The following is a 17,727-nucleotide window of genomic DNA, read 5'->3' as shown; positions in this document are numbered from 1 at the left end:
AAAGGCTCCAAAGCTACACAGAGAAACCCTGTTTTGGAAAGGGGAAAAAAAAAGGCTTCTTCCTCAGTCACTCTGTCTCTACCAAAGGTGGTGTGCCCACCCCCAGATTTACCTGTGCTTCAAAGCCACAGCCTTTGCTCTGCAAGTTTGGGATTGGAACTTTCTTGTCCCATTATGGTGATAGGCCTTTAAGCCCAGCATTTGGTAAGCAGAGAGAGGCGGATCTGAGAAGGGGTGAGTTTGCAGTGCTAGACTTCTGTCCCCCAAGTGGCCAAGAGGGTACCTCCCATGGGTACCCCCTTTATCTGGGAGGCTGATAGGGGAATGTGATGGGTTCCAGGCTAGCCAGTCTCCACCTGTTTTTAAAAAGATCCAACTCCTACTGCCTACAAGCACCTCAGGGACCTTTAAAATATTAGCTGAGTTGAGGGTTGACACCTCTGATACAGGTTTCCAAGGTTAATAGGGCTTAAACTCATGGAGGCGGGGAGCAGAGCAAGCCAGGTCCCAGCCCTCTGAGCCCTGCAGACCCCGCCCCTCAAGCTCCGCCCCTGGGGCCGCGTACTGCCATCTTTGTTAGGGGCAGCGGGCTCATCTCCGAGATGCCGAAGTCGTGCGCGGCCCGGCAATGCTGCAACCGCTACAGCAGCCGCAGGAAGCAGCTCACCTTCCACCGGTGAGGGATGGGAGGCCGGGACCCGACCCTGTGTAGCAGTCACAGGCCCCAGTGCATCGGGCGGGAGCTCCGGGAGGCCCAGGGTGTGCGGACGAGGTGGACCGGGATTGCAGGGAGGGGACGGCTGGGGCGTCAGTGGTTGTTCCCGCAGCCTCAAAGCCCGAACCCCGCCAGCCTCTCTTAGTGCAGGCTTGGGCTAACCCATCTTGCCTGGAAGCATTAGGTGCTTAGTGTAAACAGGCTGCTCGTGGGTGGCGTCTGGCTGTGTCCCTACGCTGGCCCCTTACTGCCTGCGTCACCTCGAGGGAGGCCCAGGCGGAGGTACGTGGTCTGGAGGGATGAGCGCCCTCCAGGATGGCCAGGCCGCAGGGGCTTTGGTCGTGGGAAGGTGGTGGGTACTCAGCCCTGTAGTCCCAGGACTCCTTCCCTCAGCCCAGCTCGTGCGGAGCCCTTTCCAGGGAAGCGCCCTTCAAGGCGCCAGCTTCGAGCAGTGTCTGTGCCTCCGGCGCAGTTCACCGAGGCCTGGCAGCCTGCGCCGCGTCGGGTGCTCCCCACCCCCCGCGGGGCCTCAGTACACTGTTTCAATGCTTCTACCACGGAAAAATGCACACATCAGTTGGCAGCCCACAGACGACTCTCCACTGGCACCCACTTCCAGTCTCTTCTCACCTGCCCACAGGGAGAGCCAGGTTTGAGCCTCTCTCTCTCTCTCTCTCTCTCTCTCTCTCTCTCTCTCTCTCTCTCTCTCTCTCTCTCTCTCCTCTCCCCTCTCCCCTCTCCTTTCCTCTCTCCCTCCCTCTTTCCACTGTTGCCAGAGTCATCCTTGCCCCGCATGCGCACTTGAGTTCTTTTCTGCATAGTACTCCACTGAACATGTGTCAGAATTGTGCTCTGCAAATGAAGGGCCTCTTGGTGCCTGCATGGGCAGTTATCCAGGGACCTCTGTCTCCTGGTCATGTTGCCGTGTACTCAGGGACAGTCACCTCCATTCACCCTCGCCTTTTTCTTCTTTTTTCATAAATAATTTTTATTTCATATGCATTCATGTTTTGCCTGCATGTATGTCTGTGTGAAGGTGTCCAATCCCCTGGAACTGGAGTTACAGGCGGTTATAAGCTGTCACGTGGGTGCTGGGAATTGAACCCCAGGTCCTCTGAAGTTAAGAGCTGGTGCTCTAAGCCGTATCGCTAACCCCCACCTTTGTTTTATTTATTTGTGTGTGGGCACAGATGCCACAGGGCAGCAGTGGAGGTCATAGGACAGCTTCTAGAGTTGGTTTCATTCGCCCACCATGGAAATCATGGGGACCAAACTCAGGTCATCAGACTTGGCAGCCAGTGCCTTCACCGGCTGAATATCTTGCTGGCTCTAATTTTTTTTTTTCCCCAAGACAGGGTTTCTCTGTAGTTTTAGAGCCTGTCGCCTGCCCTGGAACTAGCTCTGTAGACCTGGCTGGCCTCGAACTCGCAGAGATCCGCCTGCCTCTGCCTCCCGAGGGCTGGGATTAAAGGTGCGCACCACCACTGCCAGCCTAGAATGTTTTTATTAACACAGTTATCACGTAGACTGGTAGGCTCCTAATGACTTTTTCCTTCTGTGTGCGTTCCATGCTTTCATTACTAACCCGTGTGACCTTTCTCTCAGGCGGTGTTGCTCCTACTTTTCTGAGAGAGCAGAGGTCTTGTGTCGCCCAGGCTGGTTTTAAGCTGGATCTTCCTGCTGGAATTCCAGGCCTGCACTGCCACGTCAGTTCTTGCTTGGGCTTTGCCTTTGTCTTACCTGACTTCTCACTAGCTTGTGACCACACTGGTCTTTCCCCCAGAGTCCTAGGACACATCTGACCTCTGTCCCAGATCGCCCTTGTCAGTCTCCTCGGCTGAGTCCTCCCACTTCCCACACTGAGTGCTGCCGTGTTCAACATGGACCCAGAGTGCTGAAGTCTCCCAGGCTGGCAGGTTCTGCAGGGACATCCCCGGGCACATGTGCCCATCTGCCACGCCTGTTCTTGGGCAGTCGAAGAGCACCTTGAACACCTAACATTCCAAACTTGTGTTCACCCAAACCTCCTGTCCTCCATGGCAAACACGAAGTTCCTTCCTTCCCATTGCTTCATGATCCACAGGCAAACCTTGAAACCTGGCCTTTTCTTTTTCTTTTGTTTTGACACAAGTCCTTGACTGGCCTGGAACTTGCTAAGTAATGAGGTTGGTTTGGAGCTCACCTGCCTCTGCCTCCCGAGTGCTGGAATTAAAGTCTTGCGCCACTACCGCCCAGCAGTTGTTCTATTTTTGACAGAAGGTGTCATTCTGGTACTCCAGGCTGTCCTTGAATTCAAAGTAGTCCTCCTGCCTCAGCCTTCCCAGACTTGAGTCGCTAACTTAGCATTGTCTTGCTTTCATAGCGTGTTCCCTCATCTCCAGCACTTTCTCCTGCTCGGCCCTGGTTCTCATTGCTGCCATTCCTTCCCTGCTCTGGAACCTACAGAGACTCACACCTATCTAAAGCCTCGTGTCACATGGCCCTTTGTGAAGGCCACTTGCTGCAGGGTCTGTTCAGGTGTTACCTTGCTAAGGACCACAGGGCCACCTCCTGTGGTCAGCTGCTGCAGCCCTCACAGTCCGCCTCAGCTTGCTTTGCTGCTGTCTGCCACGTAGGCTCCTCAAGGGCAGGGACTTGGTCCTATCCACTGCCACGTTTTAGCAGGAAATTGAGACATGGTCAGAGGTGAACTTTTTTTTTTTTTAAATTTTCTTTTATGTGCATTGGTGTCTTGCCTGCACACGTCTGTGAGGGTGGATTTCCTGAAACTGGAGTTACAGAGAGTTGCGAGCTGCCATGTGGCTGCTGGGACTTGAACCCTGGGGTCCTCCGGAAGAGCATTCAGTGCTCCTAATCATTGAGCCATCTCTGTAGCCCCAGCGGTGAACTCGTGAAGGAAGGAGAGTTGCTGGCACATGCTTTGGAAATACAGCTCTCTTGAGCTCTTGCCATGCTCCTGATCCTGGGTTTCATATATGTGCTGATAACAGCCTTGGCGAGTGTCCGGATTTTAGGGTAACAAAGTGGACTACTGAGTTCCTAAGGCTGGATCATGGAATGCTGTGCCCATAGGTTCCCATTCAGCCGCCCGGAGCTCCTGAAGGAGTGGGTGCTCAACATCGGCCGGGTCAACTTCAAGCCCAAGCAACACACGGTCATCTGTTCTGAGCACTTCAGACCCGAGTGCTTCAGCGCCTTTGGGAACCGCAAGAACCTCAAACACAATGCCGTGCCCACCGTGTTTGCTTTTCAGAACCCCGCACAGGTAAGGTGCTGGTCTGACGTTCAGCCAGTGGGACTCTCTGTGTGCTGAATGGGGAGTTTAAAAAGAAGCTGGGGCTGGGGTGTAGCTCAGCTGGTAAGAGTACTGGCCCAGGATGGAAGCAGCCTTGGGTTTGAGCCTTTGCATTGCATAAACTATGGTGCAGGCCTGTAATCCCATAATTTGGAGCCAGAGGTGGGAGGGTAAGGCCAGCCTGGGGTACACGAGACCCTGTCCCATCCCCCAGAGAGAAGAAAAGTAATTTCAAACACTTTTAGCACTAATGTGTGCTTGCTGGGGCCAGGGGCTGCTGTTCCCTTGGTAGAGGTGCTTGCCTAGCATGCACGGAGCCCTGGGCTAGATCCCCAGCGCTGCAGTCTAGGCCGTGGCTGTGCATGTGTGCAATCCTGCCATTCCAGAGGTGGAAGCAGGAGGATCAGAAGTCAGTCATCCTTGGGGTTTGAGGTCAGTCTGAGGTACATGAGAGCCTATCTCACAATAAATAAGAAACCCAGGTACGGCACATGCCTATAATCTCAGCACTTAGGAGGCGGAGGCCAGAGGATTGCCACGAACTCCAGCCTGAAGTATCTAGTGATTCTAGGCCGTGTTTATAGGGTGGAGGTTACGGCTCTTAGGTGGGAAGCCAGGGCCAGTGGCCAGAAGCTGGAAGAAATCTGAGCAGGTCCACTTCACAGTCCTCGGTGCCCCCAGGCTAAGCTGGCGGCAAGAAGCTGCAGATGGCCACGGTGTGCACTGCCAGCAGCTGCATGACCTTTTGATGACAGGGTACTGTAGGGCCGGTGTTCACCCAGAGGAGCCAGGTCCTTGGAGCTGTGGGGACCTGTTCAGGTGCCACTGACCCAGGATTTGGGGAGTACACCTAGTGCAGGCAAGAGTCAGCACAGCTGGATTCAGGCTGAGCAGGGGGACGTGGCTGTACCAGGCCTCTGTCTGGCCCACAGTTAGGTCCCACTGTGTCCTGCCTGAGCCACGGCTGTGTCTTAGAGCTGGTGAGGGAGAGATGCCGCCTCTTGTGAGGGTTGCAGTGGAGGGCAGTCAGGCAGTGCACTCGTACTGAGTTTAGTGAGCGCTGAGAGAGTATCTGGAGAAAAGCGGAGTGTCAGGTTTGAGTTCAGGATGCTTGCTTTCCCAGAGGAAGCTGTGGCCTCAGGCTCAGTGGGTCAGAGGCTAGAGCCCCGGGAGTTGGTGGGAGGCAGGCTCTTACTGCAGATGCGCAGGACTTGGCTGCAGCCTCCGGGCAGGGATTACTCAGGGATGGACAGAGGCAGCTGCCTGAGGATCCGGTGTCTGCCAGCTCAGCCAGCCTGACTCCGCCTGCCTGCTGTATCCAGGTCTGTCCTGAGGTGGGGGCTGGTGGGGACGGCACACTGGAAGAGTTTCAGCCTCCAGACACTGAAGGCCCTGTGAAAGAGGTAAGACCCTGGGTACAAGCTGGTCTCAGAAATGCCCCAGAGGACCCGACAGATGACAGGACCAGAGCTTCTCCTAAGACCACCGTCGGGATTTCACAAGGGGAAGTGGGGGAAATGGGGCTGGAGCTAGACCAGAAGGGTAGGGGGCATTGTGACCCCAGCTCAGAAGCCTTCCTGCTGGGGACACAGGGCCACACCTGGACAGCTCTTACTACTGACCTCTGTCCTCAGGTCTTACCAGAGAGAACAGAAGCAATGGAGGCTTCTGGCCTGCCAGCCGGCCCCATGGGGTTAGAACGGCCCTTCCCGGGACAGCCGTCCGATCACAGCTATGCCCTTTTGGACTTGGATACCCTGAAAAAAAAACTCTTCCTCACGCTGAAGGAAAACAAGAGGCTCCGGAAACGACTGAGGGCCCAGAGGCTGCTGCTTCGGAGGACATGTAGCCGCCTGCGAGCCTACAGAGAGGGACAGCGGGGACCACGGGCCAGACGGCCAGCACAGCAGAACTGAGCCCGAGGAGGCTCTGGGATGTGAGGAAGTGGTTTTCGTCTTTGCTGTGCACATTCCTACTACTGGTGCTGCAAGGCACCTTGAGACTGGCTAGATAGGATGCCCTCGTCAGGGGCGGGCCCAAGTGCTGGGGAACCAGAGGCACAATCTCGGGTCTCCTGGGCTGAGGATGGCAGCTGTGGGCCTGTCTTGTAACAGTGACCAAATGTTAGGAGTTGTCACAGCCCTGCCAGAGATAGCTCCCCGAGGGAGAGGTGGCCATTCCTGCAGTCCACCTCCAGGAACATGGCTAGTCTGTGGGGTCCTCCTCACCTTCCCAGAGGAGCAGTTCTGAGGGCAGGGCAAGGGTCTCCCGCACCAGCCTGTATTTTTGACGACTCTTTCTGGCCTGGTCTGTGTAAATGTGGAATAAATTCTTTGAACTCTATTTAAGGCCTGCTGCTTTCACTTTTTCCTGATACAGGAGCGACTACCGCGGCCACAGGACTGATTGACAATAACTAAACAGATAAATAAGTGCACGTGGGGCGGGGCTGCAGAAACACCTTCTCCCCTGGTCAAGAGCACTGGCTGCTCGTTCGGAGGCTCCAGGTCCAGCTCCTGGCACCCACAGGACGGCTTACCACCATCCAACTCCAATTCTAGGTGGTTTTTGTTTCTTTTTTTGCCCCCTTCTGATCTGAGGGCACCCCGTAAATACCTGGTGCACACATGCAGGCAAAATACCCACACACGGGCTGGAGAGGGAGCCCAGCTGTTAAAGGCCAGACTCACAACCAAGAACAGACTATCTAGACACGAAGACTGTTTGAAAAAGTGAAAACGTTAAATGTCTGAGTAGAGGCGCACACCTGTAGTTTCAGCACTCGGGGCTGAGGCAGGAGAATTAGGAGTTTTGGGCCAGCCTGGACCACACAGCCAGACCATGATTAAAATGCAAACACAAAATCTTATGTCTAATTTCCTTATTTTGAGGTTCTATGTCTAAGGTAAAGCTGAGTGTGGAATGGAAGCCAATGGTCTAAGCTGAAGCAGCAGGGGTGGGAGAGGCCTACGGCACTGTAGCTGTCTCCTACCCCTTCCTAAACATACACGCACCGACGGACAGAGTGGCCTCAGCTTTCAGGTCAGGTTTATTGTTGGGCAGTGCCGCCACAGTCAGCTTCACACAGAAGGGGCAGCGGTGCCCAGGGAGCCACAGGCCACTGAGTCGGGCTCATGCAATAGTGCAAACTGCACATTATTCTGGGGCAAAGAAAAAGCCTCTTTAAAAAAAACAACAACCGAAAAACGGAGATAAATATTACAGAACTGAATGCTCTTAAAAACCGAAGGGTTGTGAGGATGGTGAGGCAGTGTCTGCCTTCAGCAGTTACTGCTGGGGAACCAGAGTCAGAGTCACCACCGCTGTCACACCTGCTCAGAGGGTAGAGCTTGCAATGACAGCCACCAAGTGTGCAATGCACTAGAAGGGGTCTGGGAACTGAGGCTCCTTAGGAGGAACCTTGTGAGAGCCTGGCCTGGTAAGCAACAGCACTGCCTGCTGGGCGCTCACTAGAGGTTCAGGTACCTGGGCCAGCCTTGGGCCCACACCCAGGAATTGGCAAACTTGTGCCCCCACTACCTGCAAAGGTCCCCTCCTTCCAGCGCCGCCCTATAGAGCTTTGCAAGGCAGATGTCTTGTGGGTGGGGTGCAGGGGCCACTGGCAGCAGGATCTTTCTTTAGCACTGTGGGCAGTATGCCTGGACAGTGTACCCTGGGACCTGGGGTCTCCCCTCTCTGTCCCAAGCCAGGGCCTGGAGGAATGATTTGAGAAGCTCTGGAAGGGGAAGAAAGACTAGTCTCCAAACCTGTTGTTCTCGGATAAAAAGCCGTTTTATAAACCCACAGTCCTCTCCAGTCCACTGTGTAATGTTCTAGAAGAGAAAGGTGGCTTGTGGGAGTCTACTGAGCAGCACGCGACACACCTTCCTTTTTATGTTTCCCAGGTGCAGCGTGGACTTCAGGAAGAACAGTCCATGTGTGAGGATGTCCCAAATGCCTCCGGAGAGCGGCTGTGCACGGTCACTCATGAGGACCGGGCGGGGGTGACCTCAAGAGTCGGTTTAGGCGCTGTCCTCCAGGAACATGATCCTTGGGAAAGATGTGGCCATGCTGTGGTCTGGCCAGGGTGGGGCTCTGCAGTCCTCACCCACAGCACCCACGAGGCTAGGCTGTCTGCATGTCCCAACACATAATTGATACAGCGCCACCTTCTTGAGGGATAAACAAAAAACATCTCATGTCTGGGTTTCCCTGCTCCAAAGTTGTAGACTCCCCGGAAAGTATTTTGTAGCCTTTTTACTCAGGGTTCCCAGTAGTTTATCCGTCTGTGTCGATCCTGTGAGCTGGAAAGGAAAGCACAAGTCAGTCAGGGCAGCAGAGGACAGGTGGGCTTCCTCTACCTCCTGCACAGTCAGTCAGGGCAGCAGAGGACAGGTGGCTTCCTCTACCTCCTGCACAGTCAGTCAGGGCAGCAGAGGACAGGTGGGCTTCCTCTACCTCCTGCACAGTCAGTCAGGGCAGCAGAGGACAGGTGGGCTTCCTCTACCTCCTGCACAAGTCAGTCAGGGCAGCAGAGGACAGGTGGGCTTCCTCTACCTCCTGCACAAGGCCGGGCCGGGAACGGCTGCATTTCCTGTGTTCTGAGGCAGGGCTTTTCTATGCATTCCACGGTTGGCCTAGATTTCAGACCCCTGCCTCCTGAGTTCCACCACCCTCAACCTGAAGCACCCGCTTCTGCACCCAGGGCGAAGGGTCACTTCCACGCAGCCATTCACAGCTGTGGCAAGAATGGTCATCCTACCCCATCTTACCCCATCTAAAAGTTCTGTGTGACTGTTCTGCCTGAATGTATGAATGAACCACATGTATGCTTGGTGCCCATGGGCAGAAGAGGGTGTCAGATCCCCTGAAACCAGTCACAGATGGTTGTGAGCCACCGTGTGGGTGCTGGGAACTGAACCTGGGTCCTCTGCAAGAACAAGAAATGATCTGAACTGATGAGCCATTTCTCTAATAGACTTTTTGCTTCCTGCTAACAGCCCTGGCTCTGGCTGTTCTGGAATTTCCTCTGTAGAGCAGGCTGGCCGCTGCCTCCTGAGTGCTAGGGTCTTTTTTTTTCCCCTTTGTTCCTGTTGTTTTTCAAGACAGGGTTTCTCTGTAGCTTTGGAGCCTGTCCTGGAACTAGCTCTTGTAGAGCAGGCTGACCTCAAATTCACAGAGATCCGCCTGCCTCTGCCTCCTGAATGCTGGGATCAAAGGCATTTGCTACCACCACCTCTCGGCTAGGTTTTTTTTTGAGTTTTTGAGTTGAGCTTCACTGGGTAGCCCAGGCTGACTTGGAATCCATGATCCTACTAGCTCAGCTTCTTGGGTGCCTGAGTATCACACCTGGCCAAGAGCGTGCTCTAACCTCCTCACAGCTCAGCTGTCGACACCGAGGGCACTACTCACACTGCTTTGGTATCCTCAGGGCCTCACTGTCAGGCACCATCACCTGGTGCAGCACGCCTCGGAACTGGTACAGCACTCGCAGGCTCTTCTCCTCCCCAACACACGGGTCATAGAACCCTGGCAGCCCAGCCTGCAACAAACAGAGGGACGCCCTCAAGGCCTGCTCTGCTCCGCTCCTTTCTGCCGCCAACTGGGCACAACATGGATGAGGAGCTTGATGAGATTGGAGTTGTTTACTTAGGCAGTGCTAGACTGGCCATCAAGCCCCTTCTCTCCCGTCCAGTCTGAAGCCACGGCCAGCAGAGTCCACACCCCTTCTGGAACTTACAGATAAACGGAATGCAAGTGCCAGGAAGGCAGGTGTGGGCTACTCAGTGGTCATTTCGGGTGAATTTTAGGGCCCACGGAGCAGAAGTAGTCCCAGCACAGAAGCTCTCCGGACTGTGGGGGAATGGTCACTGCAGGCCTGACCGTCCTGTCACATGGAGCTGCACCCCAGTCTGGGAACAGGTGGCCTTGGTGACTGACTGGTCACGTACCTTGGAGGCCTCGGTGAGGATGAGCTTGGAGTCCTTCACCAGGCACTGCAGCGGCACGGTCACGTCAATCACCTTCACCCTCTCATTCTTCCTGCTCTTGTCGTTGACGAACTTCCCGTACCAGGCGTTCACGATGATGAGCCCTGCAGACAGAGCGGCAGGGGTGACACAGGCTGTCCTGCCAGACCCCAGTGCCCAGCCCACAGAGGGGGTGCCTTCTCACCCATTCTGGACTCTTCTGCTTCAATTATTCTCCGGACAGACTCCTGCATCAGCCGCACCTTTGAGAGAAGACGAACATGTCGGGGACCCTGGACTGTTTTGGTAAGAGCATGACAAACACCCAGTTTGTGTCCATGTCAAGATGTCTGCTCAGGGACTGCAGGGAAAAGAGCACAAGCCTTGAGCTCAGCTCACCCACCGGGCTGAAGCCCTCAGCCCCATTTAAGCAGTGTTGGGGAGTCACCTGACAAGGCAGAACCCTACACGATGACCCCAGTGGAAGGGACAGCACCTTTTCTTCCTTCTCAGTGATTCTGCACATGGAGTTCAGTGAAGGATGAGAAATTACCGAACACAGTCAGTATTTCAAAAGAAATAAAAAGCTCCACAGTGATGAGTTTCAAGGCCTACCTGGGCTACATAACAAGTATGCGGTCATCCCGAGTACTGTGAGGTCGTGCCTGAAGATAGACACTTCATGGGAGCAGCTGGAGCCCACTCTCCTTGAGAAGGACTTGTGCTCTCTGTGGAACACACAGCTGGGCAGGGCTGTGTGCTGCCCCCCAAATTTGCCTGGGGTTTGCCTGGGGACATGCGTGACCTCATGCAGTTTCTCAGTCCTGTGCCTTTGCTGCCCTTCCTCTGGTCACAAGAACCCATGGTACCCTGCTGTTCAGTCATGATGCTTCTGCTCCCTCAGCTCTCCCAACAGGAGGAGTACGTAGAGGGAGAAGAAGACAGCCCCGCCACTTCACAATCCTTGTCTGGCCCTGGAGGGCTGTATTCATCTCAAGGCACACAACGGAGTCTCTAGAACGTGCCCACAGGTCACAGACAGGCAATAAGGTTGTAAAATGAGGGGGAAGAAAAGCCCTTGGGCTCTGGGATTAACACAAGGGTAAAGGAGTTTCCTCTGCAGTCCCAGTTCAGCAGGATGGGTTGGAGAAGGGAACAGAGGAGGCTGCCCTGGGTCTGAACTCTGCACAGTGGCAGTGGGACACTCACAGCAGCTTCTGCCTCTTGCTTCTTCTGCAGGACGTCACTGGCTGTGCTCTCCCTTTGCTTTTCCAGTTCCCTTTCAGAGAGAAGCAGGGCACAAGTGACTCTATGGTGAGCAAACTGCGCCCTCTGCTGGACAGAGCCCAGCATGCAGTCTGCGAATTAACTGGATTTCTACTTCTAGAACTTCGAAGATACTTCCAAACACAACCCCAGGCCAGCCTTTGAGCTGCAGGCCTGTGCATCTCCCTTTAGTTTGGGATCACCTTCCCTGTCCACCTCCTCCATGGAACCTCCCAAACTGCTGTTTCCTTAGGAGAGGAGAAGACTCCAGCAGGCAGAGACAATTCAGACTACTTTGGATGCACAGAAATGCCCACTCCTACAGCAAACAGAGGCACTCGGGGTCAGCCCACACAGCACTGCCAGATGGAGGACATTCTTTGCTCCAGGTCTTAAACATCCATGGAAACTCAGCCCCTAGACTAGTAACAGGTCACAGGCAGCTAGAAGAGGGATACCCTGTCTCCCACTCAACCTTAGTGCCCCAGTGTCTCTGAGGCTAGCACGGGGCCTCTCCATCCCTTGGGTTTCCAAGGGATGCTTGGACTCAGTTTTGACTGAGGGGAGGGGCTCCCTACAAGAAATTTCAAAGCTAGGTCTGTTCTGTGGTTTCCATGACTACAGTTAGTGTCACACAAAACAGACCCATTCTACTTCAAGTTCAGCGCCAGGGTGAGATGTCTAGGATACAAGAGAGGGAGACAACATTTGTGCTGGCCCCGTTTGAAGCCGATTTTATAAAGCAAACAGTCATTTCTGAGGGTGGGACAGACTGGCTAGAAGGGAGCAACCTGCGGCTGCCGCTGCCAATAGTGACGAGGACCATCAGGACCTGGACACCACGCTTGTACTTCCCCAGCATTAACCTGTCCTCTTTTTCTAGGGGACACAGTCAGCTCTCCAGTTTAGAGGAGACCGAGGTGGAGGTTCTTAGTGCGAAACTCACTTCTCTTTCTGAGCCCTGAGGTATGGTTTGATGATCAAACGGTGCATTGCCAAGTAGATCACCAGTGGCCCCACGGTGGCGTAGAAGACAGCACTGGGGAGCAGTTGGTCCGTCAGGTGGATCGGGAAGAAGTAGGTCTGACTGGCCCTGTTCAGCCTGCGGGAAACACAAGGACACACACAGGGTGTCAGGTCCCACGGAGCAGCAGTGGGGCTCAGCCACTGCACGCCAGCTCCAAAGCTGAGCTGATTCCCAGTGAACTTGACCACATATGAAGACTAGGACTAGGGACTGACTGGAGAGATGGCTTATGGCCATGAGCACTGGCTGCTCTTCCAGAGGACCCAAGTTAGCTCCCCAGCACCCCACAGTGGATAAGCCCACAGCTGCCTGTAACTCTAGTTCCTGAGTTCTATGTAGATAACTATGCAGATGCCCACTGTTAGCCTCCAAGGGCATCTGCATACTTATCTACATATAAACAGACATTCACACATAAGACACAAAAAATCTTTTTCTTTTCATTTCTTTTTTCTTTTTTTTTAAAGAAGATAGGGTTTCTCTGAAGCTTTGGAGCTTCTCCTGGAACTAGCTCTATAGACCAGGCTGGCCTTGAACTCAGAGATCTGCCTGCCTCTGCCTCCTGAGTGCTGGGGCTAAAGGCATGCGCCACCACTACCCGGCTAAGACACAAAAATAATAACTAACTAACTAAATAACAGAGGCTTTATTCATGCTTTGAGACGAGGGGCAGGGAGGTGGTCGCCCAGACTGTCCCTGAACTACTAGGATCAACTGATCCTCTTGCTTCAGTCCCCCTTAGTCGGTGCCACTGGGCTGGGCGTCAGATTAGTGTTTATTGTATCTTTTTAAAAAAGATTTATTCATTCATTCATTTATTTATTATGTACAGTGTTGTCTGTATATGTCTGCAGGACAGAAGAGGGCACCAGACCCCATTATAGATGGTTGTGAGCCACCATGTGGTTGCTGGGAATCGAACCCAGAACCTCTGGAATAGCAGCCAGTGCTCTTAACCTCTGAGCCATCTCTCCAGTCCGTGTTTATTATATCTTAAAGCAAAGTGCTGTAGAATATCCTTTTGTACACTGTGAAGAAGCGGCACTCGGATTGGTTTAATACAAAGCTGACCGGCCAATAGGTAGGCAAGATTTCCAGGCAGAGAGGATGCTGGGAGGAAGGTGGAGACATCAGGAGACTCGGAGGAAGCAGCATGGGCGGTACAGAGTAAAGGTAACTGAGCAATAAAAGAAATGGGTTACGAGATAATCAGCCACGTAGATTAAAAAGTATGAGTTAAGTTATAAGAGCTGGTTAGAAACAAGCCTTAGCTATCAGCCGAGCATTTAGTTTCTGTGAGCTAGCAGTACAGAGATTCACTACAACAAAGACACGGAAGCTCTGACAGCAGCGGACAGGTGAGCATGAGCACAGGGCATGGGCATGTTTCCCACTGCATTGATGGCTGCCTTGGCAGAACCCAGGACCTTGTGTGTGCTAAGCACACACTGCCCCATTCAGCTACCCACTTAGGTATGTATGCAAGAATGCACTTGTTTAAGACAAGGTTTCCCTATGCAGCTCAGGCTACCCTGGTGCTATATAGCCCAGGCTAGCCTTAAATTTGCAGCAATACTCCCACCTCCGCTGGTATTATAGGCACAAGACACCACTCTTGGCCCAAGCAGTATTCATCTTTCCTTTCTTTCCTCTCTTCATATTCCTCAAACAATACATTGATTTGTATTTTTTTTAAAGATTTATTTATGTATTATGTATACAGTATTCTGTCTGCATGTATGCCTACAGACCAGAAGAGAGCACCAGATCTCATTACAGATGGTTGTGGTTGCTAGGAATTGAACTCAGGACCTCTGGAAGAACAGTCAGTGCTCTTAACCACTGAGCCATCTCTCCAGCCCTGTATTTTTTTTTTAAGATTTTTTTTTTTTTAGATTGTGTGTTCGTGGCTAGAACTCGCTATGCATCTGCCCCTGCCTCCTGAGGATGGGATTACAAGTGCACACACACATACACAGATACACACACAAAGCACAGGCATGCGCTAGCTACAGTGCACAATTAAGCAATACACTCCTAGTGAACTGGATAATGAAATTACATCAGCTTCGTAAGATGCAGTAGACTGACTATCAAGGGGCTTCAGTGTTGTAAGATGTTATTAGAAAGGACCCAAGCCTGGCGCACCTTTAAGTCCAGCAGTGGGGATGCAGAGGCACTCGGATCTTTATGACTTTGAGGTCAGCACTATCTATCTAGTGAGACCATGTCTTTAAGAACAAAAGACAGAAAGGATACAAATTACCAAAAGGGTAACTACAAGAGGACAGGCAGGTGCAGGAACAAATGAATGCTAAGAAATTTCACACCAAGATGAAAGAGCCACAATCCTTGAAACACGCACGGTTTACAAAATAGCGCAAAAGAACTGACTCACTTCCCCAAGACTCCTCTTTACGTACAAATATGTCAAGGATAAGGGACGTCCAACCAGCACAAAAATTCAGTTCGAAGCAGTTAGAGCAGCAGCTTAGTAGTTAAGACCACATCTGCAGGCCTGCAGCTGCCCAGAACCCCAGCTCCAGGGGATCTGACTCCTTGGGCCCCTCAGAGCCCTTGCACTCATGTGGACAGACCCACACACATATTAAAATAATAAATCATTTTTTAAAATTTTTATTCGTTTATTTTATGTATGAGTGTTCTGTCTGCATGTACACCTGCAGGCCAGAAGAGAGCACCAGATCTCATTACAGATGCCTGTGAGCCACCATGTGGTACTGGAAATTGAACTAGGACCTCTGGCAGAGCAGCCAGTGCTTTTAACTGCTGAGACATCTCTCTAGCCCTAAAAATAATAAATCCTTTAAAAATTTAGTTTGGACAGTTTAATACTGTCACAGAAAACACAGGTGACAGGTGACACTGTCCCCAGAAGCCAGCTGGAAGTAAGTTATCATCATAGTGCTGAGAGAGTCCAGCAGGGCACAGTGCCCTCACCAGTGCGCTCACTCCAGATAAAGGAGGGTCAGCATGCAGATGAGACTGGGACCCAGGAAGTCCCAGCTCAGAGTGTAAAACGGTAGTGTGTCTGCAGAAACCAGTATTATATTTTAAAAAAAGTCATTTGATTCACGTGCACAAATGTTTGCCTGCACGCATGACTGCATCATATGCATGCAGTTCCTGCAGAGGTCAGAAGGGGGCGCTTGATGCATTGGAACTCATAGAATTTCGGACTCTTGGTGGACACATGTGCATACAACCTCAAGTGTCATTCCTAAGCAGTTGTTCACACCTTTCTTTTCTTAGACAAGATCTTTCATTGACTTCTGGTCCTGTTGAACACAAATGCTACATCAACAGCTGCCATACTGCACTGTCTGCGACCTTTTCTCCATTATTGCTGATTCTGGTGGCTCAAATCCATATATGTGATATCCATGGATACAGAGGGGCACCATGCATATAAGCTAGAGATTTAGGAAGCAGGCCAAGATGGGCCCTTGAGGCAAGGACACTGAAAACACAGTACAGCCATCTCTTGGGAGTTTCAGAACTCCATCCAGATACAAAACCGGTACTAAACACACAGGCCAGACTGGGCCACTTGTGGAAGTCTGCACAGACAAGGACTGCGCCCACAGAGCCACCACTGGGAGGCAGCAACAAAAGCAGGGCTCTAGCCTGCTGTCCAAGAATCCCGGCACAGAGAAGTGTAGGGAGGAAGGAGAGGCGGAAGAGGACGGACAGCTGCCCTCTGCTGGGAAGGATGATGCCCAGGTGGTTGAAGGAGGCCCAACTGCAGTGCAACAGAAAAGTGAGCAAACCCAGAAGCTAGAAGTGTCCGTGTCTGAAATCTCAATACTAAGGTAACTGAAACAAGAGGATCCCAAGTTTGAGTTCCAAGACAGCCTTGGCTATGTGAGACCATACCTCAAACAAAACATCAAAAACCCAAACAAACTCAGACAGCACGACTGAGGAACTGGGCAGTGCAGAGGAAAGGATGCACGTTCTTATGCTACAGACAAGGAAGAACCTGATGCTGCAGACGCCTGTGGTGGCCCTGGGTGTGGACGCGGTCACTGGACAGGCCTGGTGAAGTGTGAGGGAGGAGAGCCTAGGCCGCTCCCAATTCACTGCTGGGTTATGCCCCTTGACCTCTCTGCTCATGCAGCTCAGAAGCAAAGGCACACTGAGGAATTAACCCTCATCCCCGCTTAGCAAGGGTCAGGCTCAACTTACTTGACTTTGAGAGACACACCCTGCGGAACACCAATGCTCACAGCAGCACCCAAGACGCTGTGTCGGGAGATCTTCCTCTCAGCTCCATACTCCACTATTGTCCCAAAGAAGCCTGCCCTGGGGGGTAGAGCACAGCTGCAGGCATGTTTCCCTCCTGCCCTCCCGTCCACACAGGAGCTGCTAGGAACAGAGCTGTGTCTCCCTCCCGTCCCCCACCCATCACCCATGGGAGCCAATGCCAGGATGGGGCAATCAGGGAGCATCTCAGGAGTGATGACGATACACAGGTGCCCACCACAGCGCTGGGTCACCTCTATGCCAGCAAAGCTCAGACTTACTTGAGGGACCCTTTCACCCGGGTCTGGTCATCGTCCTGGAACTTGTGCTGATAGCTGATCAGTGCAAACGAGTGCGGGATCCCCAGCTGAGGGAGGGAAGTGCAAGGAGGCCAGTTAAGCCTTACCATTCTGGACGATGATGCCAGCTGCCCACAGCTGCTGGGCACCTGGCCAAGGGAACTTCATCAGGGCAGGTGTGTGTTTACCAGCAGCCAGTACAGCCGCTATTGTGTAATGACATGCTGAGAGATGACAGTGATCTGCCATTGTGTGAATCTCACCACTGGGGGACATGGTCTCACCATGAAATCTACTGACAGGAATGTTATGAAGCACACAACTGTAAGAGAACTGATTTCTAATGAAAATGCAGTTTACTGGGCTCTCATGAAAACACAAACCTCTGGTAAGCCTGAGTTAAGACGAGGAACCCAGGACCTGCTTCCCACCAGCTTCTCTCTCTGCCCGGCCACAGGACTCAAGAGCACCATTTTGACAGGACGTGAAACTGTTACTTCAGATGATCTGAGCACAGCCACTTGGGAACATCCTCCTTCCTCACTAGAGGCCACAGTCACTGCTGCGTGAACCCAGAACTGCCCCACAGGGTATAGGGTTATACTGAGATACCCACCTCAAGATGCATCTTCAAGAGACTGCAGCTCCTCTACCCACCTGCAAGGCCACAGTGAAGTGGCAAGTCTTGGTGTCCCGGACGATGCTCGTATTCATGGCCGACTGGATGCCCCATCGCCACTGCAGGTAGCCCACGGTGTTCTTGTCCAGGTTCCGAGCTAGGACAGTGGTAAGGCCAGGCCGGATCCCACGGGATGAAAACTGCAGAGCACAGTTTGTCGTCACAAAGCTGGGGGTGGGGGACACAGACAGAAAGGGTCCAGCTGACACAG

General features: G+C 52.8%; 2 protein-coding genes across 3 annotated transcripts in view; one reads left to right on the top strand and one right to left on the bottom strand.

Moving 5' to 3' along the window:
- Nucleotides 1-559: 559 nt before the first annotated feature.
- Nucleotides 560-6,353, top strand: Thap3 (THAP domain containing 3). 2 transcript variants are annotated; one of them, XM_075946728.1, is made up of 4 exons: nucleotides 560-676; nucleotides 3,788-3,980; nucleotides 5,333-5,413; nucleotides 5,645-6,353. In XM_075946728.1, the coding sequence occupies exons 1-4, from the start codon at nucleotides 603-605 to the stop codon at nucleotides 5,924-5,926; spliced, it is 630 nt and encodes a 209-aa protein (XP_075802843.1). In that variant the 5' UTR covers nucleotides 560-602; the 3' UTR covers nucleotides 5,927-6,353. The 2 variants fall into 2 exon arrangements, with proteins under 2 accessions (XP_075802843.1, XP_075802844.1); XM_075946729.1 differs by lacking the exon at nucleotides 5,333-5,413.
- A 688-nt stretch (nucleotides 6,354-7,041) lies between these two features.
- Dnajc11 (DnaJ heat shock protein family (Hsp40) member C11) overlaps nucleotides 7,042-17,727 on the bottom strand; it is a 48,889-nt gene continuing 38,203 nt past the window's right edge. The window contains exons 8-16 of the mRNA XM_075946727.1: nucleotides 17,495-17,684; nucleotides 16,820-16,905; nucleotides 16,482-16,598; nucleotides 12,192-12,347; nucleotides 11,189-11,258; nucleotides 10,185-10,242; nucleotides 9,962-10,104; nucleotides 9,423-9,552; nucleotides 7,042-8,314 (exon numbers count right to left, since the gene is read on the bottom strand). Coding sequence (XP_075802842.1) covers nucleotides 8,289-8,314; nucleotides 9,423-9,552; nucleotides 9,962-10,104; nucleotides 10,185-10,242; nucleotides 11,189-11,258; nucleotides 12,192-12,347; nucleotides 16,482-16,598; nucleotides 16,820-16,905; nucleotides 17,495-17,684 — 976 coding nt within the window. The 3' untranslated portion in view covers nucleotides 7,042-8,288. The remainder of the gene's footprint in view (nucleotides 8,315-9,422; nucleotides 9,553-9,961; nucleotides 10,105-10,184; nucleotides 10,243-11,188; nucleotides 11,259-12,191; nucleotides 12,348-16,481; nucleotides 16,599-16,819; nucleotides 16,906-17,494; nucleotides 17,685-17,727) is intronic.

The sequence above is a fragment of the Microtus pennsylvanicus genome, chromosome 13 (genome assembly GCF_037038515.1).
Source record: "Microtus pennsylvanicus isolate mMicPen1 chromosome 13, mMicPen1.hap1, whole genome shotgun sequence".
NCBI classification, from domain to species: Eukaryota; Metazoa; Chordata; class Mammalia; order Rodentia; family Cricetidae; genus Microtus; species Microtus pennsylvanicus.
Note: the sequence above shows the minus strand (reverse complement) of the source record. Positions and strands in the feature narration are given on the sequence as shown.

Excerpts from the sequence above, each read along its gene's own strand:
- Thap3 (XM_075946728.1), top strand. The coding sequence starts at position 603 with ATGCCGAAGTCGTGCGCGGCCCGGCAATGCTGCAACCGCTACAGCAGC. Across the intron at positions 677-3,787 it reads AAGCAGCTCACCTTCCACCG|GTTCCCATTCAGCCGCCCGG; the intron begins GTGAGGGATGGG and ends CTGTGCCCATAG. Across the intron at positions 5,414-5,644 it reads CTGAAGGCCCTGTGAAAGAG|GTCTTACCAGAGAGAACAGA; the intron begins GTAAGACCCTGG and ends CTCTGTCCTCAG.